This window comes from Hibiscus syriacus, unplaced genomic scaffold (genome assembly GCF_006381635.1).
Source record: "Hibiscus syriacus cultivar Baekdansim isolate YM2019G1 unplaced genomic scaffold, ASM638163v2 tig00112496_pilon, whole genome shotgun sequence".
Lineage (NCBI taxonomy): Eukaryota > Viridiplantae > Streptophyta > Magnoliopsida > Malvales > Malvaceae > Hibiscus > Hibiscus syriacus.
Window position 1 is genome coordinate 136657 of NW_024063346.1, and position 19519 is coordinate 156175.

Consider the following 19519-nt stretch of genomic DNA (forward strand, 5'->3'; position numbering starts at 1 on the left):
AAAAACCCTATCGCGATTACTGTAATAATAAAAAATTAGGGTTTCGACAACATACTTTTCGATTCGACTGCAGCAACAAACAAACAAACTTCGCTTTAGAAACGCCTTCTGAAATGCAGCAACAATTACGCTTCGATTTCAAAAACTCGTCCGTTCTATCTATTTTCAGATGATATTTAGCTTATATTTTCATCGGATATGTTATTTATATTTAATCGATACAAATACAAAAGTGTCGATACTTTTATGTCAGGTGTCGATACTTACGAAAGTATCGACACTTTCAATATATCCGGTATTATTTTATCGGTTTTATCATTTTGATACCTGTTTTATCATATTTTTACATGTTATATCGTTGTGGATCGATATATTTTTTTAAAGTATCGACACATTATAGGCGCTAAAACTGCTTCTCTTTTAAATTCACAAAGTGTCGATCCTTTATAAAGTATCGACACTTTCAATATCCGGTAACGTTTTACCGGTTTTATCATTTTCTTACCGGTTTTATCATATTTTTACCTGGTATATCGTTTTGGATCGATACATTTTTTAAAAGTATCGACACTTTATAGGACTTAAAACTGCTTCTCTTTTAAATTCACGAAGTGTCGATCCTTATATTAAAGTACCGACACTTTAAATGTATCCGGTAGCGCTTTACCGGTTTTATCATTTCAATACTGGTTTTGTCATAGTTTTACCTGTTATATCGTTTGGATCGACATTTTTAATTTGGATCGACACGAACCGACAAGTTAAGTTTGTCGGTTGCACAATTTTTTAATATTTCTTCATGACTTAGACCTACTACATTATTATTAGACAACATTTCCGGTAGCGCTAAATCGAATTTGTTAAATATCTTTTAATGTATCCTGTAACGCCGTATATTAGCCGTATATTAACTCGCCTTTCCTGAGACATTCCCAATACATGAAGTACTTAAGAACGGTCTTAACCTCGACGTTATACAGATGTAGCCTATATGTGCTGCGCTGAACATCCGAGGGTAATTTGACTGAAGAAATAAATTAAAATAAAAAAAAATAACATCTGCTATAGATTTACTCATTGTGATAGCCCTCTTTGAATTTATTGGTACGAGGAAACAAAAAAGGGGGATAGTGGGGAATTAGGAAGGTCAAAGTGTGCAACACACATACCAATCTACAGAATATTGGTCACGGTCTTGTTAAAAAAATGTTCACACTGTCAACACTCGTACCCGAAGACCAACTATATTTATTACACAAACGATGCAGGGTTCAGGGTTCTTCCATAAGATCGCGGGGGACACATAAGATGCCTCCCGTTTAGGGGTGAGCTTTGACTAAATACAAGGTAAAAGATACTTTCATGCCGGGACTATCCACGATCTAGCCATTGATGATTTTATGTACATTACAATACATGTCAAATACCCACAGATTAAAATGGAAGAAACTAAATTACAGAGGGCCAACCGAAAAAAGAAAACAGAGGGGAATCTAAAAGAGAATGTAAAAGAGAACACAAAACGAGAAAGAAAAGGGGATTACAGATTTGATTCTTGCTCCTTTGTCTTGTCACATGCACAAAACGGGTCCCTGCTAACTTCCCTCCCTACTTTTGCAAAATGGGAGAAAGACCTCCCTCTGATCTGCATGCAGTTTGCCCAGAAACCGATGTTTTGTCTGATCCACGCACATTGTACCTCTCATATACCTTTTCGCGGTTTTCTGACCACCAAGATTCTGCTTGGTGCTCTCCAAATCTTCTCCGGCTGCATATAAGAACATATACTGAACATCTAAGATTTATAAGATCAATAGTTATGCAAACTATTGCATCCACCAGCTACATGGATCCAAGAATCAGACCAGATTGATGGGTGCTTTTGATTCTTCTATTTTCATGCTTTCTTCTTTTAAAGATTTCCGCAAACAATTTTACTCTAAATCAAATAAATGATAGGATATTGAAAATCTACAACCAAACCCTACTCAATTTCTAGTGTCAAATAAAAAATCCGGTAGGCTTTCCACTTCATCTTTTTCTTTTCCCCTTATGCTATTAAATTTATTGTTGCATTTAGATGTAGCCTAATAAATGATGAGATATAAAAGAACATCGAAAATGTACCTGAACCGCACACGTTTAAGATCCCTAGTTCCATCCTGCAGTGCTACAAGAGTTATGTAGACTCCAGGCTCATACTGTTCATCCAGTCAGCCTCAGCTTGACTGCCATTAGCTACTGATGCAGAATTTCTGCATTTCATACTATTTTCGCTCTCTCTGAAAGATCCAGATTCTCTTTCATCAACAGCCTCTGACAAATTACTGTTCCCTTCCTGCAAACCTGTGGTACCCTTCAGCAGCCTAGTATCTGAATGGCCATTGATTGCGGCAGAATCAAGTGCAGTGGGGAGGCAAGAAAAGAGCCACCAATTGAATCAGATCTCAATGTCCCAATCCATTTGAATCTGGACAGTGAACACCATTTTGCTCCAGCCATTTGGAAGGTATGTTGGTTTAATGCTCTCAGTTTCATAAACTCCAGGTGGCAACCTCTCAGCCATATCCTTGAGCTGGGGAATTGAAATAAGAATAAAATCCTTTTGAGAATTACAAGCAGAAAATGAAAGGACAAAACAAAAGCTAGGGTTGTTGACTAAAAGTACTTTAACATATAAGACAATGAAAGGAGTCATTCAATCATCATCATGAGTGGTTGCGTTGAAAGTTAAAGAGAACAGATTTCAAAAGAAGAGAGTTCAAGTAAACAATAGAGGGAACAAAATAAAGCTGAAAATAACCTGAGCTGTTAGCGACTTTATAACTTCCTTGGCAGCTTCAGATTTAGCAGACTCCTCTGCAGCCAGTGCCATAGCTTCCTGAGCTTTCATCGTTGATTTTTGAAGCTCTGATTCTTGGAGCTCGCATCTCATCCTCAGGGTCTCAACCTACAACAAATCTATAATCATCAGAATTTCATTGACTCGGTCACCAGAAGGTCCATCCCCTTTCCAAATATAAGAATCGCCTCAAATGGAGATACATACTGAAAGCACCAGCAACAGCATTCTTACCTGTCCACACAACTTAAGCACTTCTTGGTTCAAAAGGTCATTTGTCTTTTTCAATCTATCCATGACATTTTTGGAGAAAGAAAGTCCAGATGTTGTTGGAACTGGGGTAGCAGATCGTGGAGGGCTAGGTTTCCTTGATAAAGGTGAAACAGATCTGGAACTCATTCCAGATGGAGTAAGAATTGGTTTAGGAACTGTCCATTGCAAATCTACAGCAGTAGAGAAAGCAACATCTTTCAATTGTAATAAAGAAGGTGCTTGAGTTGAGCGAACCAAGGAGAATGTTTCAGCCTTTTTTCCTTGTTTGGCTGCTTTGATATCTAACTGCTTAATCAAATCTATATTTGAAGGAGAAGCAGATTTGGATAATCTTGTTTCAGCCTTATCCAACCTGTCCTTGTTCTCAGCTGAAAGGCGAGGTACAGAATTCCTCATATTATTACCAGCTTCAAAAACCTTGTTGATTTTAGCAAAACAGGAATCACAGACACGATAAGGTTTCCCAGGATTAGGGGCCAAAGCTGCTCTTAGTGCTTTCCTTGAACTGCAGGAATGGCAGTGCACAAGTCCACAGTTGTAGCAATTATGCCTTTTTCTGGCGAACCCAAAAGCCTGTCTACAAGCCGAGCATTGAGATTCTTCGATACCGGATACCCATTTATGGAGACATATAGCAGCACTATAGTTTGAACCACAAGCTATATACTTGACATGTCTATCCTTCAATCCCTCAACCAGAGTAGGAGTTTTTCGATCTTCAACATCTCCATGGCCCAACCTACCATTAGCTCCTTTTCCCCAAGTATAGACTTCATTCCTGGAAGTTAGAGCTGCGATGTGATATGAACCACAGGCAATTTCTTCAACACATTCCCCTGAAAGCTTGTCTTGTACTAAACATGGTATCTTTCCATCAGCAAAGGGATTCCCAAGTTGACCATAAACAATACTTCCCGTTGTAAAAATATTCCCTGATGTTGTCAACCAACTGTTAAGCTATGCCCGCAAGCAACTTTGTGAAAATTGTAATCAATTAGTGCTAGAACACACGTGGGCTTAAGCCGGGGTTCTTTGTCTCCATGTCCAAGACGATTTTTGTCCCCATCCCCCCATGTGAATAATTTTCCTGATGAAACACTAGTAGTAGGTTGAGTGACAATAACCTCAACAACTGCAGCAGTATGCCACACTCCACATGCCACAGCAATTGTTCTCAATCCTGACAGAGACTCTACTTCTCTTGGATATGGAACATTTTCTCTGTCACCGTGGCCCAAGACACCAAATGTTCCATCCCCGAAAGTAAACAGCTGTCCTGTTGATGTTATCAAGGCCGTATGCCATGGACCACATGTTACTGAAGCAACTTGAAGCCCCTGAAGAGGACCTGAAATTCTCTTTGGTATCCAATGGCTGACATCTGAACCATGACCAAGAAGCCCAGCATTGTGAGTTCCATCTCCCCATGTATAAAGTTCCCCAGCCATTGTAATGGCACAAGTATGAAATTCTCCACATGCAACAAGACCAACACTAGTAATAGCCAGTGATTCTACAAGATGAGGTTGAATGACCTCCTTCCCAACCCATGACCAAGTCGTCCTCCAGATTCTTCACCCCATGTGAAAACTTCACCTTGCCTTGTAACTAGGGCAACATGCTTGACCCCACAAGCTACATGATGTACATCTAAAACTACATTAGATTCTAAAGGCCTTGGAAGAAGCACATCTGCTCTTGTGCTCACATAATTGGTGTTCTTATCAGCCACAACCTTCACAATACTATCACAGATAACCTCACCCCATATATACACATCCCCTAAAGCATCATAATCATCTGTTGCAGAACCATGACTTGAAGTACTTGGAGCACTAGAAACACTTACACGAAGAACATCTGAACCAGGTCCTTTTACTTGCATATTTGTGCCGTCAGATGCTACATGTGAACTTGCAGACTGAAAAGAATTCTCAGGCCCCAAATTCTTTGGAGAAGTATTTGGGTTAAAACTGACAGAAATATCAGGGGAGCTAATATCTCGACTACTTCTAACAGAACTGACACTTGCACTATTTGATGTCAGGTCTGTGCCATCCTGAAATCAATCAGTGATGAGCATTTCTGTCAAACAAATCTATAACTGTAGCTATAAAAGTAATACAATCAATTATATTAAAAAAGCCATGAATTTTATGCTTAAGACTGAAAGGATTTTCGTAAATAAAAGAAAAAAGCAACGAAGACTTAAATACAAAAAAAGTTACCTAAACTGTCAAAATTCATCAAACAACCGAGTAACTTCATATACATACAGACTTCTAATATAGCAAGAGCTTAGGAGATAGTTCTGGAATTGTTTCATGAATAATGAATGATTATCTGGCAAAACATTTTCACATTTTGAAAATGCACAAACTGGAATCATTATGTATGTCACTCCATGCAACAGAAAAATCACAAAACAATTACTGAAAAGGAGTCGAATGAACATGGAATTACATCAAGGTAGAGGTCCAACCATCAATTTTGCAACGTCCACCCTGACCAAAAGATATTAATGCTTTGAGGCCCGCAATCCACGCCTATGCCTCAAATTTGTCCTTGCAGATCTAGGAGCCAACAGGACATTAATTAAAACAGATGTAAGTAAGGGGATAATAACCAGATAAAAAAAGTATCGAGTATCGACAATGGTTTATTGTTTATCTATAAACAAAATATCAAAATTCCATCACTAACCAGATCAAGTGACCTTTTTCCGTTGTCGTATATAAGAGAAAAGGATAAATAATCCTTCTCAGAACAGAGACACCGCTGGAAAACAGCCTGATATAGCAGAAAAGAGGAAAAATTAGCATAACTCAGAAGACATTTATGCAAGCATAGCAGGAACCAAACTAGATTTTCTGGGGAAAAAATAGAAAAATGAATAGAGTATAATATACTGCGTGTGTAACAATAGAACCATAAGGATCTCACAGTTCTTTGTCCAGGAATAATTTTAGAGACTGCAGCCAACCTCAAACTTCTTTCACCGCTGCTTGTACTCCAGATTAAAGATGTTTCATCCTGCAATTTTGACAAATGAAAACAGTTATTATGTGCTGATATTAACAAAAATTTTGTTTTTGGATTTAGAAATAAATAAAAAAAAGGTGCAAAGCCAAGCAATAAGTAAAACATCATCACTTGTTAGTTAAAAAGAGTCCTAAAATCATATCAAGTTAGGGACAGTGTTACCATCCCAACTAATGGATTGATCACTCTCATAGGTTTTTCTTTTAAAGTTCTGACTTAAATTTATTGAAAAAAATCAGCCTCTTTGAATAGGGATTAAATACTTTGTTTGAATAAAACACTTGCTCTTAATAATTTGCTTGGATAAAAGACTTGCTCCTAAGAATTCTCATAATCAAATAATAATGATAAATTGATCCTAATAATAATAAACTAATGTCTTTCCTAAAATAATTACTATTATTATTTGACACAATCCTTCACATGTAATAGACAGCATATACGAAAATAGATAACCAGTCACTGTATACCTGTTTCAATTTTCACAGTGGCAAGCCTAAAAAGTGGAAAAGGCTAGTATCTCAGAGTCAGAGACTGGAACAGCTAGTTGAACCGTGAAACAATGGCTTGTCTAGTCAAGTGGCTATAAAAGAACTGGGTGACAGTCAAACCAGTAAAGAACAGGATAATAAAAACGAGTTATATATATTTGTATGGAACTTTATTTTTAATTGTTAAGAGTTGAAGCTTTACCTTAGTATTTTTTTATTGAAGACTATATTATTAATCAAATGTATCTTCTTTTGTTAATTATTAGCTATGTTTAATATTTGTTTCAAATTAAATTAGTGTTTTAACATTTAATAAAATTAAACTAGCCTGTCCAACTGGAGGTCCAACCAATTCAACCACCTACCTATCATGTTTTTTAAACATTGCATAACAAGACAAAATAAACTTTTAATGCATGGTTGTTTTAATGTCCTTTGATGTTGGAGCACATTTCAGTTTAACACTGTCTAACAAAGCACAAAAGAGTCAAATTCACAACTCAGGAACATGGGAGAAGGATTCAAAATATGGAACCAAACTTACATTAGAGAGTCTAAATGGACAAAACTTTGGCTTTCCCTTGCGACCATATTTCAAAAGTTGAGCACCCTTCTTCAAAGCTATTAATTCCTACATTAGGTAAAGAATACTAAATGTAAAAGGATATCGATATCAAGATATATACAGAAAATTGTTCAAACATCAACAACATAACCATCAAGAAAGAGAACAATGATAGTAACCAAACATCACAAAGTCACTTAAATCAGAAATCAATAATTGCGTATCATCACATAGCACATTTAAGCGTCGCTCACTTTGTTCCCAACTAATATGCATGTTTTATGTATATCTCAGATGTTCATAATATCACCTTATTTATAGGTCTAATATGCGTCAATTGTGAGCGTATTACTTACACAATGTCAAGCAGATGCCAGGGATTTAACATTTGGAACAGTTACTAGATGATATTTTTAATGTCAAAGTGTAATTACCTGAACTAAACAAGCGAACACCTTCCAAGTTCATTAACCTAAATTGTCAACCATTCTCCCCCCTAAATTTTCTCAAAATGAAGAAACAACATAGATTTCAACATTCTCGACACAATTCTTGAGATTATACTAAATTAGGCACACGAAAGGTTGTATTTTTTTTCCAGCTTTCTAGAATCTCCTAAAATCTAGAAAAAGAAACCGAATACTTATCTTAGCCATTCAACAGAGTAATAAGAAACCCAAAATTACTCATAATTTCTTACCCCTCTGATCAGAAAACAGGGGGACACAATTGAAAATAAAAAAAAGTTAGGAAACAAAATCGATAAGAAATAAATAAAGTTAAACAAAATTCTTAAAGACCTGGTCGATGTCACGTTGGGCATTGCTGTAGCTAACAAGATCTGCCATTCCATGTGAGGAAAAAACCGTAATGCCATCTCCCTCTACGATCGCTCTCTTGAGCACCACTCATCATCAGCTGTTACCACTTCCTCCTTTCTCTTTTCTTCTCTTCTCTCCTCTTTCCCTCCTACGCTTAACATCCAAACATCTTTAGACCGCCCATTTGCGAACACAAAAACAAAACAATTACTGCAACAATTTAGCAGATCTATAGGACTCTCCTCTTTCAACACCGAAACCTTAGCATTCACTTCTTCAATCCACCACCATTAAGCCGGTCCCTTAAACTAGACTGATGGCGGGACGACTCAAGGGTCAAAATGACGATTTTGCTACAGTGACTGAAGGGAATTGCCGGCGGTACAGACGGATGTTACCGGACGGGAAGGTAGAAGAGGGTAGCTGGAGTTTTCCGACGGTTGTGTTTGTGTGTGTTTTTAAATTTAAAAAACGTGAGATGGTCAGAGATGAAAAACAAAAGCAGGAAGTCGCCTAGGAGGTTGAAACATTTGAGAAGATACTTTCAATGCACTTCTTTTTATTTTCAGTAACTTTTTCTTTCTTTCTTTCTTTCTTTCTTTTTTAAATATTGATGTAACGGCAATAATTAAATACTACATACAATAAGCCAAAATTTAAGGAAAATCAGGTATTGTTGCAGTAAACAATAGATTAAAAAATAATACTATTTCTTCCTTCTCCTTTTTTCTCCTCTAAGCTACTGTTTGTTTGTTTTTCTTTTTCATCTTTGGTTTGTACACAGCGACATTAGGTTTAGTGTTAATTATCGTTGTCAGTATTTATTTATTTCTTTATTTTTTTTACATGATACATTTTTTAGATTTTCTTTGGTCTTTTAGTTGTTTCTGTCATTTATTTTTCTCTGAATTAAATTTGATATCGTCGCGACTAATCAATATGAGGTTCATTTGTTATCTCGATGATATTCCCTATTTTAGACTCTAGAATTGAATTTGGACACGCAACATGTATTCATATATAGTTTTCTCAAGATGTTTGACTCTTATTTGCGTATATTGGAGGTCTTCCAATAATTAGACCTTTTGTTGTGATTCGTTTGTCATATCAGTAAGATCTGTTTATATCTACTTATTGTTTGAGTTTTTTAGATGAGTTTTTTACCTTTTCACTGTATAGTCCTTATATGATCTTAATTAGCCAGTTTTTTGTGTTTATAGTTGTGAGGGTATCCTAATTATTTATTTAGTTTACTATTATAGTTATAAATCATCATTGTAATTTTGGATATTTTTTATTTTTAATAAAATTAATTACTTGTAATTTAAAAAGGTAATATTTATTCAAAATTAACTCTTAGTTATTTAACATTGAACACTCACACCCATGATATTTATCGTGTTTGGACCCAAGACTTCAAGGAATAACAACAATTTCTTTATCACCTTAGGTAGCTTGGTTCGTGGTAAAAAATAGACTTATGGATATTTGTTTTAATAAATTTACATAAATTAAAAAGAATATTATTATAACAATACATGTTTTAATTTTAATTTCTGTGTAAATAATACTTATTAATGGGATTTAATTTTCTTTCGGTATAAATATAGAGATGAATGGAATAAAATTTTCATATATAACATGTAGTAAATAATCAATTAATCGATTAATTTAATTTAATATTATAAAGATTTTTCAAATTATTTTATTTATAATGTTATAATTTAAATTTAGATGGTGTTAAAAAATTTATCCCAATAGATTAACTAGTAGTAGGCGAGTGGAATTTTATAATGTTTTTCTACATTTTATTACATTTATAAAAAAAAAAGTGAAATGTTAACGTGGGAAAATTACTATTTTGTGAGATTAATCTACTTAATAATGCACGCGTCTGGAAAGAAATGTTTAGTTAAAAAGTGAAAGACATGGCAACATGATCCACTTTCATATCCAAAATTTGAAGTGAAAAAGTTTGCAAGCATGATGAAAGCTATGCCTTGAGTCTCCATGTATTTATGGCTACAAATAATGTTACTGTAAATTTAACCTCATGACAATTTCAACAATAATGTGCTCTGTCTTCTGTGTGTTCACTGATTGGAGTGGGGAAGGTTGTGCTTTCCATGCATGCAGCTTTAGCATGAAGAAATGGAACCCACTTGGTTAGCGCAGTAATCTTGTTTTTTTTTTTTTGGTTCAATAAAAACCTGTCCTAGTCCTAGACAACCCAAACAAATTACATATTCAAAAGCAAACATAAAATTATGGAGTGTCCAAGAGACCCAATTATTGGCAACTCACTCAGCAACAACGTTGGCGCCTCTATCAGAGCTGCGACGTGATATGCACCACAGGCAATTTCTTCAACACATTCCCCTGAAATATTTTCTACTAAACATTGTATCTTTCCGTCGGCTAAGGATTACTTTAAAAATATTCCCTCATGTTGTCAAACCAACTGTTAGGCTATGTCCGCAAGCAACTTTGTGAAATTTGTAATCAATCAATGCTGGAACACGTGGGCTTAATCCGGAGTTCCTTGTTTCCATACAGTAGTGGATCCAAAAACATTTTTAGGGTGAAAACATATATGTTAATAATGTAAACATTTCGGCCCACCCTGATACAAGCATGAATCCGCCACTGTCTCCATGTCCAGGACGATTTTGGCTATGTTCCCCAGCCATTGTAATCACAAGTATGAAATTCTCCGCATGAAACATGACCAACACTAGAAACAACCAGTGATTCTACAAGATGAGGTTGAATGACCTCCTTCCCAAAACCATGATCAAGTCATCCTTCAATTCTTCACCCCATGTGAAAACTTTACCTTGCCTTGTAACCGGGGCAGTATACTTGATCCCACAATCTACATGATGTGCATCTAAAACTACATTAGATTCTAAAGGCCTTGGAAGAAGCACATCTGCTCTTGTGCTCAAACAATTGGTGTCCTTATCAGGCGCAACCTTCGCAATACTATCACAGATAACCTCGCCCCATATATATACATCCCATAAAGCATCATAATCATTTGGTACAGAACCGTGACTAGAAGCATTAGTACCGTCAGATGCTACAGATTACCCTTCAGACTCAAGAATTCTCAGTTGAAGTATTTGGGGTTAAAAGACCACACCTTCATTGTTAGAGACAGTGTTACTGTCACGACTAATGAATCAAGTGGCCGGCCGACGAGGCTCTTTCCAGCAAATCAACCTGTTTAAATAGATATTGATTTGAATAAAATACTTAATAAGCAAGCGATAGCTATTAAGAAAATGATGCAAAATACAAATAAATAGAATCTACTACTAATAATAAACTTGTCTAATTCATAAAAAAACTATCAGTCATTGGACGTGTAGTAAATATTTTCTATAAAAATAAGATGATGAAAAAAAGAGAGTAATTACTCCAACAGTCGTGCCAAAAAAAATCTAAATACAGAAAAGCAGAAGCACCAAATGGCAATCTCAAATTGGATACTTCGCTGTCTGAAGCTGACAATAAAACAAAGGATTGGTTACTGATATAATTAAATTTCCTGGAAGTCCACTCACCTCGTCCATTTCACTGAAAACACAGACAAAATACAGAACAACATCATTCATAACCGTCGAAATCCTGAATGACAAGAAAGATGACGAAATCCGTTAGCTCGTTATCTTCAGTGAAGACCACACCTTCATTGCCTTGCTCTCTTCCCCCCACGTGTCCCCAAAAGCTTCCATTTCTAGCAGATAACCCCTCCCTCGGCAATCACCCACTGCCCCCCCAAGTTATTTTTATCCTTCCCTTCCCACATCAAAAGAAGCAAATCCACCACTTTTGCTTTTCTTTTGGGATTTTGTAGGGGTTGAGCGAGATGGATCATGAAGCGGATTCTTATAGGACTGACTTGATGACCATAACACGTTTCGTGTTGAACGAGCAGTCCAAGTATCCAGAGTCTCGTGGAGATTTCTCCATCTTGCTTAATCACATTGTTCTTGGTTGCAAGTTCGTTTGCACTGCTGTTAACAAGGTCTTTCTTTTATACATTCATCTTAGTTGTTGTTATTGGGTTTTCTTTAAGACAACTCATTTGGGATACTTGGTCGCCAGTTTCAATCTCAACTATGCATTCACTGATATTTTGTTGAATCAGGCTGGTCTTGCCAAACTCATTGGACTTTCTGGGGAGACTAATGTCCAGGCAAGTAGTTCCCAAACCACTGATTCTTCTTATATTCTACATGTGGTGTTAATATTTCAAACTGAGTAAGTTTGTCTATTTGTGAATAAAGGGTGAAGAGCAAAAGAAGCTGGATGTGCTTTCAAATGAAGTCTTTGTCAAGGCTTTAGTAAGCAGTGGCAGAACAGTGAGTAGCTGGATGACTTTTGTTGTATACATCGGAGAAGTTATAATATTCTCTGTTAACAGTTAACATATTTTGATATTGTACCAGTGCATCCTTGTCTCTGAAGAAGACGAAGAGGCAACCTTTGTGGAGCGCTCAAAGCGTGGAAGGTGTTTTTAGCTGATCTCTTCTCTGTTTCTATTGAGCATAGTGTTGATGTTAGATTTGTCTTGAACATTTGATATATATGAACCTGTCTTAAACAACTCAGGTACTGTGTTGTTTTTGATCCACTGGACGGTTCCTCCAACATTGATTGTGGAGTTTCCATTGGATCAGTATGGCTCTTCACCTCCAAAATGCCATTTCAGATTTTGTGTCAAGTAATTATTGTTCTAAGATAACTTGATATTGCAGTGGTCAACTGAATATGTTCTCTTTCATCTAGATTTTTGGGATATACATGGTGAAAGATGACCATGTTCCAACTCTAGATGATGTGCTGCAACCTGGGAAGCATATGTTAGCAGCTGGATATTGCATGTATGGAAGCGCTTGCACGGTACAACGTTTACTCGGATGTTGGCAGCTGCACGTCTTTCTATGTTCAATCTACCTTTTATGTTTTCTCTTGCAAGTAAAAGCGCCATCTGTATACTCGGTTTTTCTTTCTTTGATGCAAGGGATATTGTAATTTTATGGCTGCTTCCTGCAGTATTATGGCCTCCAGTACATACTTAAATGTTATGATTTTACAGCTTGTGTTGAGCACCGGAGAAGGGTTAATGGATTCACCCTGGATCCATCTCTTGGAGAGTTCATACTAACTCACCCCGACATCAAGGTACATTTTTTAATATTGGATTAATCATGCGATTAAAAATATGATTCGAACCGAGCCAGATTTTAGCAAACAATGGATTCTGAACCAATCATTGTCATCATACCGAATATAAAGTTATATGGCTCTTATTTGACAGATTCCAAAGAAAGGGAAGATTTATTCAGTCAATGAAGGGAATGCTAAGAACTGGGATGGTCCAACAGCCAAGTATGTTTTAGTTCAGTTTGCAAGTGTAGTTTTGTCAACTTGTTTTCCTATGCATTGTTCCTCATTTCTTTTTTGAACTTCAGGTATGTGGAAAAATGCAAGTTTCCTAAAGATGGTTCCTCTCCAAAGTCTCTTCGATACATCGGAAGGTATAATTGATTATGTTGTCAATGGAGTTACCATGCCTGGTTTATCCCCAACTGTTGTCTCGGAATACCAATTCTGTCATAGAATGAAGGATATCATCGCTTTATTTGTGATGCGATGAATGTTGCTTGTGGAGGATCCACAGGAATATCTGTTCTGTTTGTTCCTTAAGGACAATGCCTTCTTTTTGGACATGTATTCACCTGCATGGATTAGCATCACTGACTTCTTAATGTTCTTCCATCTTGATATCATTCATTTAATTTCAATGACACGAATTTGTTTCCTTCAATCTGAACATTGATCTTACGATCATCACATCATGATAACAGCATGGTAGCGGATGTCCACCGCACGCTCCTCTACGGAGGTATATTCTTGTACCCTGCAGATAAGAAGAGCCCCAACGGGAAGCTACGGTGCGTAATGCAAGCTTGTTAAATATGTTGGATCCAAGACAAAACTTTCACTTACAAATGAGGCTTAGTTCCTTACTGATTTTGAGCAATCTGTGTAAAATAGTGTTCTCTACGAGGTCTTTCCGATGTCGTTCTTGATGGAACAAGCTGGAGGTCAGGCATTCACCGGCAAGCAACGGGTATTTACATCAAACCATTTTATTATCAAGCTGATCTAATGACACTGATAAAACTATCACATTAACTATGGTAAAGAAATGCTTCTGGTTTTGCTGCAGCCTGCAAGCTAATATCTTGCTAATGTTAATCTGATTTATTTTTGCAGGCACTTGACTTGATTCCGACAAAGATACACGAGAGGTCTCCGATATTTCTAGGCAGCTATGATGATGTTGAAGAAATTAAGGCACTATACGGTGCTGAAGTGAAGGGGGAATAAATCTACAATTCTCATTCTTTACTTACGCTGTCTTGCTGGGTTTAGCTTAATCTTCTCAGAAGACGTAATCCATATGTAATGGGATACTACGACTTGTCCATGGATGTATGTATGTGTATATAATATATATCGGATGATGGTATTTTTTATGTCACAACAAGTAATATTTTTTAATAGTACAATGAAAATATAATTAAACCTCAAAAACTTGAAATTATCAAATTAAAAAATATAATGGAGAAGCTGGTGAAAAACATGCAGAGTGCTCATGATTTATAGTCTACTGCTATGGACTAATTTGTTTATTCCCTCACTCACATTAAAAAGAACATAAATTGAATCTGCAACTTATACATGATATATATTAATAGTAATTAAACAAATATTATTTATATTAGAACCAAAATTTTGGAGGGTAAAGTTTAAAAATATCATTAAATTATATTAAATATTTTTTAAATATTAAATTTTTAAAAATTATAAAATAAGTATTAAATTTTGAATTTTATAACAAAATGAATATTGCGCCATCATCCGTATTAAAGACATAATATGACACATTAAAATTAATAAATAATGTCTCATTTGTCTCTTCAATTGTATTTAAAATTTTATTCTATATTTTTCTAATAATCTTAAATAATAGTTCTATAAAATATTAAATTTTTAAAAAATATATATAGAGATTCCTAAGCTATTTTAAACTTGTTTGACTAAATAAATATGAAATAAGAATTATTTCCGTTTAGGCTCACCTACTTATGTTTGGCTTCGGGCTGAAGTATCTTTGATCCGAAGTTTATTAGTATTTTTCATGAATTAATTAATTTTGAATTACTTATGTTTAGGCAAGCTAGGGTTTCGTCAATCTCAGGCTAGAGACTCTTCGTTGTCTTGTCTCTCAATTAAAATCCTTTTATTTTTCTTTTTTCTACAAGGAAATACAAAAAAATCGAATTACTTTTTCCTTGCATAGGAAAATCAAGAAAACTGGGATGGCGGGCGGTTACTGGAATCGGCGTCAGCCAACTCCTCCGATGATGTCTTCCAGTGGGACGCTTAAACGACCTCGTACTGAATACGGTAATACCTTTGCTTTTGCTTCAATTTTTGTTTTAGCTTAGGTGCTTGGCAGTCATGGCAGATTAGTTTAGAAAATATCGAAAACTTTCGATTAGATTGGTAGAATTTTCTTCAAACTGTGTTTGGAACTTATGTATTGGTCTTAATGTTAGGTTTTATTTTGCTTAATTAGATTCGTTATTTGTTGAGCGCGCCTGCAAGTTGATTTTTGTTTTCTACAATGAAAATGAATGCTAAAGAAATTTTAGATGCTTTATTTTGAAGTATTTAGTTCAATATTCATTGCAGAGCCTTAGTTTTATGGTAGCAATTGGTTGTCAGATAAGGAATCGATTTTGAAACTTGAAAACCTAAGTTATAGGATTTTTTTTAACGTTTCTTTTTGCCTTCGCAAACTTGATAACTCTTGTTGTTCGGATACCTTTTTTTATTAAAAGAAAGTTTCAAATTGACCTTTGTTTGACTAATTTCTTTGAGCTTATTTATTTTTCCACTGTAGGTAGCTGCCACTTTTTATCAGATTTACATTTTGTCATTCACTGTGTGGAATGTTTATTTTTGTCTTTGGGTTTCTTCGTGATGAATTAGAAATATGCTTGTTTCACTTCTGCATCTCTTTGAAAACTATTTCTGCTTTAAGAAAAAAGAGTTTGACCTATATTTTCTATTTTCAACTTCACAGCTGGCCCACCTTCTGGGCTGCATCCAGCTCATGAGATGCATAATTATTTGGCTAGAGATGGTGATCGGGGTGGACATCTCCCTGTAAAGGATACAAAAACAATTGGATCGGCATATGATTGCTATCTGCAGAGTGCGGTACCATCTTGAACCTTTACTTGTGCTTATTTGTTCCTCACCATGCATCTCTATTTTTGTTTTCTAAAGCATTTATTAAATTGCTTTTTAGCAATCTTCTTTTCCTTCTGGAGAACCAAGTACATTTGGTGGGTTGGGAAAACCTGTTTTTGGTTCAATGCCTGCTCATCCAATAGCTGATCCTCCTGTGATGGGTCGTCCTGGATCTGCTGCTTCAGATCTGGTACCAAATGGTCGAAATGTAGGTTATGGTAATCATCTTCCAGTGGATGCAATGTCAAGGTTAGGTCGGGATACTGTACCTCTACCTCCAGATGCTACGAATACTCTATATGTTGAGGGACTTCCTTCTGACAGCACGAGGAGGGAAGTAGCCCGTATCCTATTTAATGATGTAATACTTGATAAGATATGTTGATGTCCTAACTCTTATGGTACCATATTTTAGCTCTATTATCTTGTTTCTGTCTATCTATCAGTTCACATTCCTTGATCGAGGCTTTAGATATCTTTTGCCCTTTTGTGGGATATAAAGAAGTACGACTAGTGAGCAAAGAATTTCGACATGTGAGTGACTAGCCATTGTCTAACATTTAATTTGTCTCTTGTAGCATGACTTCCGTTGTGTTTTCTTTCATGTGAAATTCTCCTGACTGTTTCATTGAATGCTAAAACCTGATACATTTGCAATGCAGCGTGGTGGAGATCCTCTCATCCTTTGTTTTGTTGATTTTTCAAGTCCTGCTTGTGCAGCAACTGCAATGAGTGCCTTGCAAGGTGATCTTTTCTTCTTTTAATTTTGACATTCATATAAGTTAGCTCAATGGTGGAAAATGATACATGGTTTGTTTTCTTAAAAACCGATAGGAAACACTAATTAACTCTTTAAATGGTAATGGTGCACTGGAGCATTTGGCGCAAGCGGTAAGTGTATATATCCCTTGCTCAAAGAGTAGAGTTTGAATTTCCCACCCATCTAATTCAAAAAGAAAAAAAAAAAGAAGAAAAATGAGAAAGGTAGCTTTTTCATACTACGCTAATTTTCTTATATGCCTTGGTTTCTAGTTTCTGTCAGTTTGTGTGTATATGTGTGTGTGTTTCTTTTTTGACATGCATGAATGATTATAAAAGAATGTGAGCTTTATGCAGGCAGAAATATACATGCTCAACCTTTTTTTCTCCAGAATGATTGCTACAAAGTGAACACGAAATTGTGAAAATAGAAGTTTGAACTTAGCGTGCCATAAGTTGAGTCCATCACATTGGCTGACAGGTGCATTTGCGTTAATGCATTCTCAAATTCCCAATTTAAGTTTTGTTGAATTGTGCAGGTTATAAAATTGATGAACACGATCCTGATTCTAACTACTTGAGACTTCAGTTTTCCCGGCACCCAGGCCCAAGGTCAGGTCCTGGAGCTCGCGGAAGGTGAATGTCACACTCTGGAGACAACTAGGCTGTATGCGAGTCATCTTGAAGCCAGTTTTTATGGTTCACATGTTTTATATATGTGGCTGGATTATGAGGAGTGTACACATTAGTTGAATAGCATATTTTGTTACTCGCAACCTAAATTGCTGAATCCAGTTAACTGTTGGCGCTATAGATACGCAGAAATTTAGGAGATGTAGGATCCAGAAATTCTTGAATTGCTTGCACATTCCAGGAAGCTGTGTTGTACATTAACTAAAAGATTCGTTTTTTTTGTGGTATAGATCGTAGTAGCATTTTAATTTAGTGTTCAAATAGAGGAATAAATATTTTTCGCTTCAGATGTTAATTAGCCTACGTCAAAAACTAGTGTTTTAGCTAATGTAATCGTACGGGTATTTTTAGTTGTGAATGTTAATTGTTTTCTGTGAAAATAATGATGTCCATTGTGATATTAGTGTTAGATACTTCGCTAAGTTTAGTTTGTAAATCACTTGGGTTCTAAATTCTCATAGTATTTCGTTTAGATAACCTATCTTAACACTTGCTTTCAGTTGTGTGGTTGCTGTGGTTATGAGTGGCAGCTCTGAATTCTTCGTTTATTAAATAGTCCGTATTGGGGTCATATTGGGGTTAATTGCATTAAATAGTCCCCAAACTATGACTTTGATTCTATGTTAGTCTCCAAAATTTAAAACATTCTAGTTCGATCCCAAACTATAATCTATAGTAATTAGTTCTTTTATTAAAACCGTTAATCTAATGGTGTGCACTCTATTATGATCTGATGTGGCATTTTATAGCCAATGAAAATCCCGCACCTGAATTAAATGAAATTCATCTCTTCTTTTTATAGTTATAAATGTAATTTTAATTTTTATTAACAAGTAAAAAAAATTTGAAAATCTATGAAAATTTCTAATAAACCGGTTATTTTTTTCAATCACATAGTCGTCATTGATCACGGTAAACTGACATTATTAGTGGTTTTTTTATTAAAATAACATTGAAATTCGTTTTTCCTTAATTTTTTTGATTAATATAGGATGATTTAACAATGGACGTTTAAATATTTAATCAATGAGGTTTCTTGTTCGTGCTTCTTAAATATGAGCGTGCTTTTAAGGTTTTCCTAATTTGATATATAATTTTCCAAATTGAAAATTGAACTTACAGCTCATGCTTACTTGTAGTACAAGTGAAACGATTGATGCAATCAAAGTCTAGCATTTACGGTTCACTATTTTGAGTTGTCATTGATTGAGCTTCTGAAGGTTCTGGGAAATTGTAATGTTGTTGTTCGTACCAGTTGTCTGCGAGGAGTTTAATAGTTTTTGCATATGAATTTTCTGATTGCTAGAGTTTTGCTAGGCCATTTTTATCCTTTTAGTTCTCAAAGCGTTGCAATTTATATACAGTAGAGGTGAAGGGCAAAGGTGTTTTATATGTGTTCTAAGTTCAAGGTTGGAGCACGTGTTTAGTGGTTGTGGCAAATGCAGCATCCTGCTGTCCATGATTCTGTTTCGAGCCTAAGGTGTCTTTTGCTCGAAGATTGATGTCCTTGGTTTAGATCGATGCTTCGCTGTGGAGTGTCTGGTTAAATTGAATGGTCTATATCTTTGTTTCTCCATGTCTGGAGTTAGGGATGGTGGTTGTTTTGTATGATCAACTTTATTAAAGATGTTCTTTGATTTTATCTACCTTAAGGATTACTCTTTTTCTCCATATAGGTTTAGGGAGGTTTTTT

At 35.6% G+C, this 19519-nt stretch overlaps 1 protein-coding gene and 2 pseudogenes across 3 annotated transcripts; 2 read left to right on the forward strand and 1 right to left on the reverse strand.

Moving 5' to 3' along the window:
- Positions 1–1363: 1363 nt before the first annotated feature.
- On the reverse strand, positions 1364–8563 carry LOC120180419 (annotated as a pseudogene).
- Positions 8564–11771: 3208 nt separating this feature from the next.
- On the forward strand, positions 11772–14455 carry LOC120180461 (annotated as a pseudogene).
- A 772-nt stretch (positions 14456–15227) lies between these two features.
- On the forward strand, positions 15228–18074 carry LOC120180462 (RNA-binding protein 2-like). 3 transcript variants are annotated; one of them, XR_005521687.1, is made up of 7 exons: positions 15228–15528; positions 16208–16341; positions 16433–16718; positions 16847–16908; positions 17037–17118; positions 17209–17358; positions 17673–18074. XR_005521687.1 is itself a non-coding variant. In XM_039185778.1 (6 exons), the coding sequence occupies exons 1-6, from the start codon at positions 15435–15437 to the stop codon at positions 17771–17773; spliced, it is 756 nt and encodes a 251-aa protein (XP_039041709.1). In that variant the 5' UTR covers positions 15230–15434; the 3' UTR covers positions 17774–18074. The 3 variants fall into 3 exon arrangements, 2 of the variants coding, with proteins under 2 accessions (XP_039041709.1, XP_039041708.1); XM_039185778.1 differs by lacking the exon at positions 17209–17358 and having other exon boundaries at positions 15230–15522; positions 16205–16341; XM_039185777.1 differs by lacking the exon at positions 17209–17358 and having other exon boundaries at positions 15237–15526; positions 16209–16341.
- The last annotated feature ends 1445 nt before the right edge of the window (positions 18075–19519 follow it).